The 14,973-nt window shown below is 49.3% G+C and overlaps 1 protein-coding gene across 2 annotated transcripts in view; it reads left to right on the top strand.

Moving 5' to 3' along the window:
- GALNT17 (polypeptide N-acetylgalactosaminyltransferase 17) overlaps positions 1-14,973 on the top strand; it is a 417,968-nt gene that overhangs the window by 145,461 nt on the left and 257,534 nt on the right. For both annotated transcript variants that reach the window (XM_059414740.1, XM_059414741.1), the window contains exon 2: positions 9,788-9,971. In XM_059414740.1, the coding sequence (XP_059270723.1) occupies positions 9,788-9,971 (184 nt within the window). The remainder of the gene's footprint in view (positions 1-9,787; positions 9,972-14,973) is intronic.

Below are 14,973 nucleotides of genomic sequence, written 5' to 3' on the forward strand. Positions count from 1 at the left end.
ATGTACAGTATCTTGTTGTAGCTGCCTGAGCAGACTAAGAAATCATGGAAAACTGGAAAACGTGGGTATACAGAGATGACTGAAGGGGTGGCTATGGTTAGCCTGGAAAAAATGATGGATCAGGTCATGCTAATGCAGCAATATTGACAGGGACATGAGAGCATAATCATATGCACGACAGATGAGCCAGGGATGACCTGCTGTGCTGGGCGGCGAGTTCTTTATTCTGAGAGGAAGGTAGTAGAAACACGGGCACATCTCTCTAGAGTTCTGGCGCTGGATGGGGGTGTGGAGAAACAGTTGAATTTTCCTTCCTTCCAACTCAGGATTCTGTGTTGGACCCCAGGTATGCTGTTGCCTTTTGACATAGGCAACAATGCATTCAGTTCCTTTGCACCAAGAAGCAGCTGACATAGTTGAACTCTGTGAGCTCATTCTGGATACTAAGACTCACGTAACCTTTGGACATCGTATCTGGGAAGCACTGAGGATACAGGACCGAAAATGTCAGAATCATTATAATGCTGATGTCAACAAATGTCAAGTTCATCATACTAATATATGAACCGGGGATTTTATAATGATGCAGTATGAGTTTATGAAGCGGTGCTTACTGGTATGGTTGCTGACGCATCCCAGGAGATGTCCGCATCAGCCCTAGAACTGGGTAACAGCGGGCCGGCCTGGCTTGCAATGCACCCATTCACTTACTCTGCCGTTTATCCAATGCCTTTCTCATCCGGCTGCTCCTTCCTCTGTGCAATGCGTGTGAAGCGCTTCCTAGGTGCAGACCAGGTGTAAGACACAGAGAGGCCTTCCTGTGCACAGGAAGTGGGGCGAACACAGCAGAAACAGTTACAGTGATGACTTCGTTATATGGAGGACGTGGACTGACATGACAGGAACAATGCTGTGGTTGTGATTCCCACCTGGGAGCAGCGTCTGACTTTCTGGGTAGGGCGGTGTTCAGAAAGGGTCTGTGGGACTGTGTCGAGCAGCAGGGATGACTGGCAGAGGCACAAAGGGGCAGTGACTTTAGAAGCATCGGAAGAAGGCGATGGCTAAAACAAGGCATGTGGTGGATGAGGCTGGGGAGGGGCCACGAGTGAGTGGCTTTGGACATCACATGACGATCTTGGATTTTTTTTCTAGAACGGCAGTTGTGCGCTGATGAATCTTAAGTAGGCAGTGATCAGACTTCCCTGTTTCCCGGTCACTCTAAAGCGTGGTTCGGGCTGACGGTAATCGCTCAAGAAAGAGGACTTGAGCTTGAATCCAGGCGCTGGAAGAGATGCAGAGAAGGACCAGAGTCGAGATACAGATGAGCGAGCCCCAGGAGTCACTGGGGTAATGAATTAGAAAAAACACGTCTATGTAAATTACGGGAATTAACAAAAATATGTACATATAGCACAGATATAGTTGGCATATTTGTTTAACATAAATACTGTATAATAATGATTAAAGTGCTTAGTATAGCGCTTTGCATCTAACAAACATTTGCGAGCTTAACTAATTATCACTAATAATTGTGTCCAACATGGGGCTATCTTCTTTTGGCAATACTTCCAGGCTGGCTTTCCTTTTTCATTTTTTTTTAAAGATTTTATTTATTTGACAGAGAGAGAGAGAGAGAGAGAGAGAATGGGTGGTGGGAGGCAGAGGGAGAGGGAGAAGCAGACTCCCCGCTGAGCAGGAAGCCCGACATGGGCTCTGATCCCAGGACCTTGGAATCATGACCTGAGCCGTAGAAATGCCTAACAGGGGCCCCCAGCCTACCTTTTTTGTTCACTGATGTGCCTGTCATTTATTATTCTATTGTCTCACTGTCTTAATTATCAGAGCTTTCCGGGGATACTTTCCCAGCTCGTGGTGGAGGCTCTTCCCGGCCGGCCCCTCTTCACTCACTTCTCCAGAGTCCTCCCTGTTGAGGTGCTGGCTGGGAATCCAGGGCTGGAATGACAGCTCACTGTTACGTTTATGGCTGCCACTTCCTGACTGTCTGTAAGTTTGACAACTTGAGCATCGTGGAGGGTCTCCCTGAGACTCTGGGACCTTTAGGAGGCGTCAGGCCTCTGCAGAGACCCCGTAACACACGCTCACCCCGCTGGGCCTCGGGACATGCCGGCCTCGTGGGCTGGGGTGTGTGTGTATGTGTGTGTGTGTGTGTGTGCGCGCTTGCACATGCGGGGGCTGCGGCCGCCCCGATGATGAGAAGCTTCGTGAGTTGACAAGACGCCAGGCTGCCTCTCACCACGACCTCTATCTGTCCCGGAGTTTGTGTGTCGGTTGTAAGCGCCGTCCCTATTTCTAGAAGAATGATACCGGTTATCTGTAAACCCATAAGTTTAAACTGTAACCCTGGAGAAAATTATGTCCTGTTGTATGGAGGGAGGTGGGAAGGCCGCGCGGCCGTGATTTACAGCCGTGGTCCGTTATCTCCACTGCCGCCATGGAGCCCGGGAGCTTGGGCCCAGCCAGAGACAGACACGGGCCGAGTGATGGGGTCTCGCTGCGGGGTTATCAGAGATGTGCCCCCAGGGATCCCCCGGCTCTGTGCCAGGTGCACGAAGCTTCTTTGTTATCCACAAGTTGGTTGTCGAGCCAACTGGACTAGAAGGGGTTTCTCAAAAGTGGTGGTTATGTCGGTGACTTCGTGTTCGAGAACTGGATGACTGTTTGAGGAAGACAATACATTAGAGCCTCGCTTCCCAGCGTAGATGTGGGATTTCCTCGCAGGGACCACACCTGTTGTGTTATTATTCCTTTATTCTCGAACTTAGTATTGGAGACAGCAACCTGCCCCATGATTCCTCTTTTTATTTATTTTTTTTTAATCTATTTTCTGGCCTCTGTGTTCTTCTGGGGTGATTTTAGAATTTTTATTATGTTCCTGAAAAAAAAATAGAAATCTCATATGGAGTTCTGTTTAACCTGTCCATTAAAGAGGGGATGTTGTGTCTTTGTGGCCGAACCTTCAAAAATGTCTCTCTCTGCTAAGCTCAGTAGGTCTCATTTTATTCCCTCCAGTAGAATTTTATAACTTTCTCCCTATTAAAGTTCTTTCTAGATATTCTGCAACATTTGTTACTTTTATAAATACCACTTTTTTTTTTTTTTTTTTTTTTTACATTATGTATTCTGGTGGGTTATTGCTTGTAACACGGGACCCTCGACATACTCCAGCTTTGGGATCCTGACCAAGGAGGGAGCTTGCTTCCCACCTCTTTTCTTTTCTGCCTTGGGGGTTGCCTATTCATGGGCATGGCGGTCTTTAAGGGCACCAGGGCCCTTTCCGTGGCCAAACCAAGTGGCCTTTTTCAGGCTTGATTTTCCTGTGACATTCCTTGGTGTAGACTCTCTTCTTTATGACTGTAACTACAACGAGCATATGTTGTTTGCATCGCTCTTCTCGTAGTAGACATTTATCTCATGGGTATTTCGTGTTCTTTCTCAACATCAACTTTGTTGTAGAGGCTCTGAGTTGATCTCAGACCTCTCTCTGCTCGTCCACGTGTTCAGCAGTTGTGAAGACCTTCCTATGTATCGGGCACTGGGTTGACCACACCCATACCCTTCAGGGGAGGGTGTAGACGTGGCACCCTGGGAAGAGTCATCCCCAGGGGCTCAGTGGGATGCTGTGTGTGTTAGGATGCCAGCAGGAAACAGGTGGCATACCCAGAAGAGGTGATGGAAGAGAGGCTAGCAAAAATAGTTACCGAGGTCGAGAGAGCAGCAAAAATGACAAGGGATGGTGACTCCGCTGTGGCTCACAAAAGAGGAGGAGGCAGGTGGCATACCAGGGACGGAAGGGGGAGGGGGGAGCCGTTGACGGAACACAGGGCTAGCTGTAACCCCAGGTGAACCCTAAGAGAGGGATGTCTTGTAGCAACAGCGGCATAGAGCAGGCGACCCAACGGCTGCCCCGTTGGGAGGGAGTTGGGAGAGGACACACCCCAACTTCTCTCTCCGCCCGTCCACCGATGGAAGCCACTGATGCTACCTCTGTAGGTCTGTCTCCTGGGATGTGAAGCAGGAGGGCAGGGTGACAGTGGGTGTGGGGAGCAACATGACGACTACTCAGTCGAGGTTCTGTGGGACGACGAGCTCACTTTGTGCTTGTTCCTTCCTCTTCGGCATCTTGCCTCCTAGATCCCCCTCGGCTCGGCGGTCTTTAGCTGAATAACTCGGAAGGCCGTGCCCGAAGGAGGGAATGAGGAGTCTTTCTAGACTGAGTGCCGGGCACCACCCCTCTTTCCCTCTTTTCTCCTCCTCCTCCTCCTGTTCCTTCTTCTTCTTCCCTTTGCCAGTTGGGACGTTCATGCCCGTACGTGCATTTTGGTTGGCAGTGGCTTCGGTTGCTTCTGGCCAGACTGCAGAGGCACTTCCAGAAGAGAAGGTTCCGGGTATGTGGAGTCATGCCAGCTGGCCCCAGGGGTGACTTCTCCTGGCTAAGTAGAAGATCAGCTTGAGCCTTGTTGGTGATCTTGAATTCTTATTTATCTTTGCCAGTAGTTTCAGGGGCCTGCTAAGTGAGCACATTAAAATGCCAGTGAAAATTTTTGCTGCTTTGTTGAACCTTTCTGGCAGATTCAATTGGGGGGAAAATGGGAGCACATGGACCACAAAATACATAATTCATAGTTGTCACATCGCACTGTGAAGAGTGATCTTTTGGGGGGCTGCTAAGTGGGTGCTTTTCATAATGGAAGAAATAATGCCCCAGAAAGGGAAGAAAAATAGCCCTGGGAACCGTCATTCCCTTTGTGTTCATGGTGGCATTTGGTGTGCATTCCTAGTCTTAATTCCTATCCATTTTATTTTTTTTTAATTTTTTTTTAAAGATTTTATTTATTTATTTGACAGACAGAGATCACAAGTAGGCAGAGAGGCAGGCAGAGAGAGAGAGAGAGAGAGAGGGAAGCAGGCTTCCTGCGGAGCAGAGAGCCCGATGCGGGACTCGATCCCAGGACCCTGAGATCATGACCTGAGCCAAAGGCAGCGGCCCAAACCACTGAGCCACCCAGGCACCCCCCATTTTATTTTTTTTTTAAAGATTTTTATTTATTCATTTGAGACAGAGAGATAGAGAGAGCGTGAGAGAGAGCAAAAGCAGGAGGAGAGGGAGAAGCAGGCTCCCGCGGAGCAGGGAGCCCGACACCGGCCTCAAGCCCAGGACCTGGAGATCACGACCTGAGCGGAAGGAAGGCAGATGGTTAACCGCCCGCGCCACCCAGGCGCCGCTCCGCTGCCATCTTAAAATGAATCCCTTCCCTGGCCCTTCTGCCTCCAGTGGAGAGGCTGCCCGCGGAAGATGCTGGGTCAACACAGCTGAGATGCAGTTTAGCGCGGAGACGGCATTTAATGGCCAAAAGAAGGCCTTTGTCATTAAGGGAAGAAAAAGATGTGCTAAAACCAAACCAAACAGATGAGATGAGAGAAAGGCTCGGAAGCCGCTCTGTTGGCTTGAAGATCAGTCATGTCCCCTTCCAGTGGTTCCCGCCTTGACCAGAACAGCATGGAAGGGTGAGTTTGTGACTAGTGAGAAAAAGGGAAACTCCAGGTGGGTGAGCAAAAGTGCACAAGACAAGGAGGAACTACTGTCAGTAGTCCGTGCGTGATCTTTTTTTATTATGCAAAATGGCATCCATTATATAGATCACATACATGTCGGAGAATAATTCTACAACGAATTATTATAGAAATGAAGGAGTGAATCCTCCCGGCTTTCCAGTGGAGCAGTACCAGGACCTTTGAGGTCCCAGTGTGTCTTCCCAGTGATGATCTAGTCTTTTTTTTTGCAGTTTCTGGTTTCCATGAATTTAAACTTCTGACCTATGTTTTAATTAGCCTTTGAGACTTTGTATAAATGGCATTATACGCATTAATGCTTGCTTTCCCCTTGACAGCGTGTCTCGGAGAGTCATCTGTTTCCTGGCAAGCTAACCATTTCCACTGCTGTATGGTATCCTCTTAATGAGTTCACTACCATCAACTTACCACTGTCATCACCGAAGATTCCTAAAGAACTTCCTGGATTGAACATTTGTTTGTGTATTGGAGGCTGGGGCGGGTGGAGACATCTTCTTCCATTTCTGTTACTTTTGGAAGGTCACGTAATTAAGCCTCCTGAGCCTCCTCATTTCGTTATCTCTAAAGTGATCCTGGTAACATCAGCCTTGCTGGTTTAATACAGAAATGGATATAAAACCATTAGAGAAATTAAGCCCTAAGCAGTGACCATTAGCAGGTGGAGAGAGGGCGGTTGATTGGGTCTATGAGGACAAGCGAGGAGCTTAACCACTTGGTTCATACTGAGCTATTTCTCCGGTCCTTGAAGTCTTGGGTTTCAAGGGTAGCTTCAGTGGGATGCCCTGTGGAGAAGATCTGAGTTTCAGAGGATGCAGTTCCTGCTCTAAATACGTTGAAATTCCGAAGCATCATCTTTCTTTCTCCTTTTTGCTGCTCGACCCCTGCCCCCACCCCAGCAGCCCTGCTTCCATCAGGGCTGCAGCCCCTGCCAGGCTCTGGCTTCCTGGCTCGTCTCCTGAGCTTTGTCCTCCATCTTAACTTCCATTCCCACGTGTTTCAGCTTCGCACTAGACCCCGACTCCGTCAGAATGTCCCAGGTCTGTCCTGTAGACAGACCACCTGTGCGGAGTGGAACTCATCATCAAACTCGCTTCTGAATGTGCCGTCTCTGGGGCTGGTGTCCCCAGCTGGTCCTCACGCTGGGAGCCGGGCTCGCTTACTGCCTCCTTCTCTCCTACCCGAACACTTGTCTGTCTCTGCCTTGTGACAGCGTCTCTTAAATACTTCTCCAGTCTCTGCTCTCCTTTCGGTCAGTCTCAGCACTGCCTTAAAATGAGGCCCGTGTCCTCTCTGGAAGAGCCCTGGAATCGGTCTTCTCGGGTGTCACAGAGGCGAGGTTTTCTCCTTTGTGTCTCTAACTGTACCCGGAATCCCGGCCGGCCTTCCTTTACCGGCTGTGGAGCGTTGACCAAGGGACTACATTCTCAGGCCAGTGTCCTCATTTGGCAGAGATCAAAATAATGCCTTCCTCATGAGGTTTGGCAGGAGACTCGATAAAACAGTAGCACACGTCGTGTAAAGCAGCCAGCGGGGTCCCCGGCGCACAGGGTCGCTCTTCTGTGAGCGGCGGCTGTCATTGCCGCCGGCATCTGCGGTCCGTCCTGGCAGCCCCTTCCAGGGAGTGTGCAGGGCGCGCCTCAGACTCGTCCTTTCCTTCTCTGTGCTGCAGCCGCGCATCCCCGGTAAAAGTCTGACCTCAAGGGAGGAAGGGCCGCATGATGACTTTGGCCTTGGTGGGTTTCTTCCTTCATGAAAAATGGTACTAAGAATTAAATTCTAGGACTGCATTGTTCTGATTTTACAAGAACTTGAAACACTTTCCTCTTTAGTATATTCCCAGGTTTCTGCACATATTGCTGCAGTCTAACTCCAGGACATGGTCACCATCCAAAAAGGCACCCCCCACACACCCGCAGCCACTCCCCATGGCTTGCCCCAGTCCCCTCAGCCCGAAACAGACACTGATCTACTTTCTGTCTCCGGAAATGTGCCTGTTGTGTACGTTACGTATAGATTGAATTGTACAGTATGTGGTCTTTTCTGACCAGCGTGGTGTGCTTGGCGTCTTGTTTTCAAGGTTCACCACGTCCTGGTGTATATCACTACTTCTTTCCTTTTTATTTTGCTAAATAATGTCCCACAGTATGTTTTTACATTCTGTTTATTGATTCGTCAGTTGACAGACGCTCAGCTAATACAAATAATGCTCCTACAAACGTTTCTGTCCAGGGTTCTGTGTGGGCAGAACTTCTCTTGGGTGTCCACCCGGGGGTGGAGTTGCTGGGTCATATGGTAAAATGACACTTGGCATTTTGAAGAGCTACTGAACTGTTTTCCAGAGTCACTGCCCTGACTTACGTTCCTACTAGGAATGTCCGATGACAAGTGATTTCAGCACCCAGAGCAGGCGTTTGCACTGGACTGGGAGGCGTTCTTACCGATCTGGGAGCATGGCGAAGGCGGCGTGACTGGCATGTCGGTGGCACATTGACGCGGGATGGGAGCTTGGTGCCCGAGAAGCAAGTGGGCGGTGCTGGAATGACCTGGTGCTGGAATGACCCAGCCGAGGGTGCTCTGTCGGGATGATGGCCGGCAGGATAGAGGTCAGGGCTCCTGAAGCTCCCAGCGGCCAGTGGGAATGATTCTTTGGCAGGAAAATGATGTTCACCTGTGGCCAACTCTGAGCCGCTTGCTGGACCTTCGCTTTTTGATCTTGATGTCACAGAAGACGCATTTCTGTTTCCAGAGAAGCAGGCACGTCTTGCCACTGTGTGACAGAGCGCCGTTCTGTGACGGGAGCAGATTCGTTGGCCTCTGACAGGTTTGCTGGGTGCCTTTCTGGGAGGTTCGAATTGTCCTCAGTGCTCTGGGCTGCCCCTCACGGGAGCAGAGGGCACGGTTTACATCTCTGCTCCGCGTACGTCCTGCCAGGAGCAGGAGTGGGACTTCTTTGGATGAAGTGGTGCGCGCTTGTGTACCTGTGTGTGCACCTGCGTGTGCATGTGTGTTTGTGCACGCACATGCACCTGTGCACTCGTGTGTGCACCTGTGCATGCATGTGTGCACGCATACGTGCCTGTGTGCGTGCATCTGTGTGTGCATGTGCACGTGTTTGTGCACACACATGTACCTGTGCACTCGTGTGTGTGTGCACCTGGGCGTGCACGTGTGTGTGCATGCGCACCTGTGTGCGTGCACCTGCGTGTGTGTGTGCACGTGTGTTTGTGCACGCACATGCACCTGTGTGCACATGTGTACCTGTGTGTGCACGTGTGTGTGTGTGCATGTACACACGTGTGTGTGTGTGTGTGTGTGTGTGCATGCCCACAGCAGTGCTGAGTAGCCTGAGCCTTCGTGATGACGGAAGGGAGTGAGAGCCCTTAACAACCAAGGTTTCCTAGCTGAGAGGTAAAACCTGCCGTAACTCCTGGATTTCACAATTGCTCATCAAGCTGTTTATTATGTGATGGGACAGCAGGTGTAAAGCTGCCACCGTCCTGGGGACAGGCCATTGCTCAGCGCGGCCCGTTACAGAAGCGTCCCCCTCCACTTGGCGTGGTTATCATCCTTGTGGGGTTTCTCCCACCTCTGTGATGTGTTCTGAAACATTCTGCATTTTCTTTCACCATTTAGATGGAATTTAAATAAAACCATTAGGTAAAGAAATGTGTCAGGTTGTTGTACACTTTAAACTCGGGATAAAATCAGTCTGTGCGTCGTCCTCTGTCCAGACGAAGCCAGAGCACCTTGGCTTGGCTGTTCTCCGCGATGGCTGTTCTTTCTCTGGGTCGTGCCTGTAGCTCGTGGAGTGCCGAGGCTGGTCCTCCCTGCCCCGCAGAGAAAGGAAAACAGGCCCGGCCGGGAGCCCTGCATCTGTCCCATTGCTTGTGTCCTTCTTGGTCTGCCTTTTTCCCAGGGTAGAGTCTCTCGGTTTTGTAGACCCCGTCCACTCCGTTCTGCAGAGGAGGCAGAGGCTCCCACCTGGGAGTTACACGTAGCCCCAGAACTCTCTGTTGCCCCGACCTTCCTCTCAATGATACAAATGCGTTCAGGGCATATTCCTTGATTGTCTGTTCGAGAAGTAATAAGCCGTGACAGGTCATGTGAGACTTGCCGTCAAAGCATGTGTCTGAGTTTGAGTGACATACCCTGATGTGGTGGCTTTCTAATAATTGTCTTTCCTTCCTTTTTCTAGGCTTATCCAAGTCCCTTGGGCTCATTGAAGGCTATGGCGGGCGGGGCAAAGGGGGCCTTCCTGCTACCCTTTCGCCCGCTGAAGAGGAGAAAGCCAAGGGACCTCACGAGAAGTATGGCTACAATTCCTACCTCAGTGAGAAAATTTCACTGGATCGTTCCATTCCGGATTATCGTCCCACCAAGTAAGTTGTGATTCAGTCATTCAGAGCGGCCCGCTGTCTCCCAGGATGGGTGGGGACCCGAGTCTGCGACAGGGTCTCATGTCCTTTGTCACTAGCACAGGGCTTCCGCCTTCCTCTGTCTCCTGCATAGTCCACAAACCAAGTCCTGTGGATTATGAAATATTATCTAAATGAAGTCTTGACATTTTTAAAAAAGATTTTATTTATCTGACAGACAGAGATCACAAGTAGGCAGAGAGGCAGGCAGAGAGAGGGGGGAAGCAGGCTCCCTGCCGAGCAGAGAGCCCGATGTGGGACTCGATCCGAGGACCCTGAGATCATGACCTGAGCCGAAGGCAGAGGCTCAACCCACTGAGCCACCCAGGTGCCCCTGAAGTCTTGACTTTTTTTTAAAAGTAACCCAGAAACACACAGGAAAGTCCCCAGTACAAAAAGTCTTCAGTAAAACACAAAACTTGCCATGATCTCGTTACCTAGAGATGGCAGTCAGTCAAATCTTAGCATCTTGTGTTTGAGTCAGTTTTTCTGTACAGATTATGAGCATGTGCATTGTTTGTACGCTTTTCTCATTTAATATGATTTCGTGAGTGCTTGCTGATGTCATTAATTATGATTAACGATGATCATCATTATGACCGTTTTGCATCATTATTTCTGTCGTCGGAAATTTAGGGTATTGTCAGTTTGTCGTCGTTATAAATAACTGCTTGATGAGCATCTTCCCACTCATGTCCCTGTCTGCAGTGAATTGGTATTTATCTTCTGAAAGTATAATATCCCCAGGCCATATCGCAGGGGTACTTCTGGAATCTCTAGATTGATGTTGGAGTTCTGTCCTTCAGAAAGCTGGTGGCCGTCTGCACTCTTGGGGGACTCTTACCTGACCCTTCGCAAACTGGGTCCTGGTGTTTCAAAAACGCCGTGTCACGCTGGTGGGTGAGAAAGTGCATTCCGTGGTTGTTTCAACGTCCACTGTTCTGTTGGAGAGTCTTACCTTTTTTTATAAATTTATTTTATTTATTTTGTATTTTTTTAATTTCTTTTCAGTGTTCCAGAATTCATTGTCCATGCAACACACACCCTCCTTCATACCCACCACCAGGCTCACCCACCCCCACCCCCCACCCCTTGAGAGTTTTCTCTTTTAATCAGTTTGTTCGCGTCTTGGTTGCCTCACAAAAGGTCTTTGTTCTGTGGGCTCAGATTTAAGAATTATTTTTCTCCTTGGAAAGTGGAGAAGAGGGATCAGTCATAGAAGCGGGACGCTGGAGGGAAACCTGTCTTCTGGGCCGGTGACCGTGTTGACTTCACGGGTTCTTTGTCTTCTGTTAGTTGTCGTGTCTCTTTCCTCCCCGTGGAGAGCGTGTCCGAGGTTAGGCTGCTTTATTCCTTTTTCAAATGGGTTTTGGACAAATCAGTTGCGTATCCTGGTTACTGAGAAAAATAGAATCAAGATAAAGAAAATTATCTTAAATGGATTTAAAATTGCAGCATTAGCTGAGAAACCCACTAAATCTCTCTCTGCCTAATAAACATATATTCATCTTGAATCGCTGGGAAAACACACGTCACCCCCGTTGGAAGGGGTTTTGTGCTCCTGGACTTCTGCTCGCAAACACATCTGGCTGTTTTCATTTCCCGGTGCTCTCTGATTAGCCTTTCTTATTTGGACGCTGGCAAACACACAGAGCCATATTTTGGTTGCCTGCCTTTGAGAATGACAATGTTTCCAACATGGAGCTTACTGGAAGTAGGTCCGCCGGACACAGATGAGGAGGGCCTGTTGTGCCGGGTGGTTCCCCGCGCAGGAGGCAGGACCTGGAGAAGACACAGTCCTCCTACTTCTTCTCCAGGGAGGGAGGAGACGTTTAGGCAGGGTGAGTCGGCCCAGTGAGCTGTACGTGGTGTGTGTCAAGCCACAGGTTTACACAGCCCGTGGGGGAGGATCGGGGAAGCTTCCCACGGGAGATGATGCCTGAGCCTGATCTCGAAGGTCATTAGGGGTTGCAAAATGAGCAAAAGGCGGAGGATAGGAACGGACCAGGCAGGGGAACCGCAGGAGCAGAGCTGGGGGTAAATAAAAACATGGTGTATTGGGGGCTGGGGGTGCGTAGTGCAGCGTGCTCCGTACATTAGCGTGGTGTCTTGAACTTTTATCTGGCCCCTCCTGGAACTGTACTAAGATGGTGTAAAGAACGGGAGAGCTGACCTGTAAGGGATGACCGGGCTGGGTAGGGGCTGACCGCCAGCAAGAAACACCTGCAAAATTTCGGGAGATGGGAAGAGCGGACCAGGTGAGGCTGGGGCCGACCTCCTGCCCGTGGTGGGGAAGAGGAGGGACGGATGGTGGCGGAGAGCGGACCGGGTGAGGCTGGGGCCGACCTCCTGCCTGTGGTGGGGACAGATGAGGAATCCAGGCTAGTCACACCTCAGAGCCCCAGAGATCTGGGCATTGGAGGCTCTGAGTGCTTCCGATGGCTGAGAAGTCGATGTGAAGAGCAGGCCTGCAGCTGTACCCCCATGTTCTCTCCCCAACACCACCCCTGGCAGAATATGGGCGATTGACTCTCTGGAAAAGGTAAACTTTGGGCTTCAGTTTATAAGACGTAGCCTAGAACAGATGGTCAGACTGGGTGTCATCTGGGGATACCCTCAATGTCGTTACCCCTCCAGGGCTGTGCACCCTCGTAAATCAGTACTTGGGAGAATGTACTCTTGAAGCAGCCAGCCTAAGAAAGGGCTGATAGACGGGATGATTGGCCCCCTCCCCAAACGTCTGAGCTCTGCTCACTGTTTGTAGAGTGTGCCTGTCGTAAGACTCTGTCCCCACACAGCTGTCTCACTCCAAAATAAGAAGAACGATCCAGGATCCCTGGACATCCCAGCAGAGTCTCGGTTATAAAAGTCCTTAACAACAGCTACAACTGGGGGTGCCTGGGTGGCTCAGTGGGTTAAGTGTCTGTCTTCGGCTCAGGTCATGATCTCAGGGTCCTGGGACCGAACCCCAGCATCGGGCTCCCTGCTCAGCAGGAAGCCTGCTTCTGTCTCCACTCCTCCTGCTTGTGTTCCCTCTCTCGCTGTGTCTCTCTCTCTCAAATAAATAAATAAACTCTTTAAAAACAACAACAGCAATGACTGTGACAACAGTAGAAAAGGCATTTAGAGGAGGAAGACACTATAAACTTTCGAACTATAATTAGTTAGATCATGGAATGTCTTGTTTTACTCACAAAACAGGAGCCAAGTGCTATGGCAAAGTTATAATCCGAGAATACAAAAAGAAGCCCTGGGAGTTACAAATAAGGTAGGAATGAGTCAACAGAAGAGTGGAAGATAGCACTGAGAAAACCTCCGACAGATCGAGAAAATGAAAAGTAGGAGAGAAAAATTAAAGCAGTGGATCAGTTCAGCATGTTCAGCATAACTAACAGGGATATGGGGAAGAGACCAGAGAACACGGAGAGTAGAAGAAAATCATGAGACCAGTGATGGAGCGTGATTTCCCAGGACCGTAGGACATGAGCTTTCAGGTTAGGGGGTCCACCCCGTGTCTATGGGATGAAAGAAAAGAAGAATTAAACCCACATCACCAAATGTCAGTATGTTTGTGCAGCTCCTCAGAGCACCCCTCTGTTTTCTAGCTGGCATGCTGCCTGATTTGTGAGATGTTTAATAAAACTAGTTACATCTTTAGGTTTTGTTTTATTTAATTAATTTATTTAAAGATTATTTATTTATTTATTGAGAGAGAGAGAGAGTCCACATCGGCAGGGGTAGAGGGAGGAAAAGAGGAAGAGGGAGAGAACCCTCAAGCAGACTCCCCACTGAGCACAGGCCCCCAAAGTGGGGCTCAGTCCTTGGACCCTGAGATCATGACCTGAGCCGAAATCAAAAGTCAGATGCTTAACCACCTGATCCACCCAGGCACCCATGATCTTCAAATTAAAAAATATGTAAAAATGTAAAATCTCAGGACAGGTAAATATATTACATTTAAGTAGGTTCTCCACCGTTGTACCTTCCCTGCATCTGTTTTCAGGAAGCTGCTTCAGGGTATGCTTCAGTAAAACAAGGGAGTAAAGTAAGAAAGAGAATGATAGCAGTATTGAAGACACAGGGAACTCAAACAGGACCATACAAAAGACAGATCCCAGGACACTGATGAAGGGATGCTCCAGGGTAACATTTCAGGGTGACAGCTGTGTGGCAGGTCAAGAGAACACCCATTCCGCACTGGAAAAGGGAGATGGAGGGGCTGTATGAAGTAGGTCTCCAAAGGAGGCCAGGGATAGAATAGTTTGATTATGTCGTGTTTTTTACCACATCCAGAATTATTATTAGTAGTAGTAGTAGTAGTATTGGAACGTAATTGACATACAAGCCTGTAACGATTTGATGTTTAGAGACATTGTGGAATGACCACAGGTTTAGTTAATGTTGGTCAGTGCACATAGTTATAGGTTGTCTTTTCTTGTCATGAAGACCTTTGAGTTCTACTGTCTTTGTTAACTTTCACAGGTGTAATACCGTATTATTAACTGGGGTGACCATGCTGTACACGATGTCCCTGGGACGTGCTTACTCTATCCTGGAGATTTCTTCCTCTCAACTCCTTTCCTCTGTTGGGCCTACTCCCCGCCCACCTGCCTCCCGCAGGTCCCAGTCTGTTCTCTGTAGCTTAGTTTGTTTGTTTTTAGATTCCACGGATAAGGGAAATCTTACAGTATTTGTCTTTCTTGGACTGACTTCACCTTGAAGGCCCATCTGTGTTGTCACAAATATCAGGATTTCATTCTTCTGTATGGCAGAATAGGAGTCTGGGGTGTGTGTGTGTGTGTGTGTGTGTGTGTGTGTTTCTGTGTGGCTGCACCAACTCGCATTCCCACCAAGAGTGCACAGGGTTCCCTTTTCTCTAAAATGTGTGTGTGTGTGTGTGTGTTTCTGTGTGGCTGCACCAACTCGCATTCCCACCAAGAGTGCACAGGGTTCCCTTTTCTCTAAA

The sequence above is a fragment of the Mustela nigripes genome, chromosome 11, assembly GCF_022355385.1.
Source record: "Mustela nigripes isolate SB6536 chromosome 11, MUSNIG.SB6536, whole genome shotgun sequence".
Lineage (NCBI taxonomy): Eukaryota > Metazoa > Chordata > Mammalia > Carnivora > Mustelidae > Mustela > Mustela nigripes.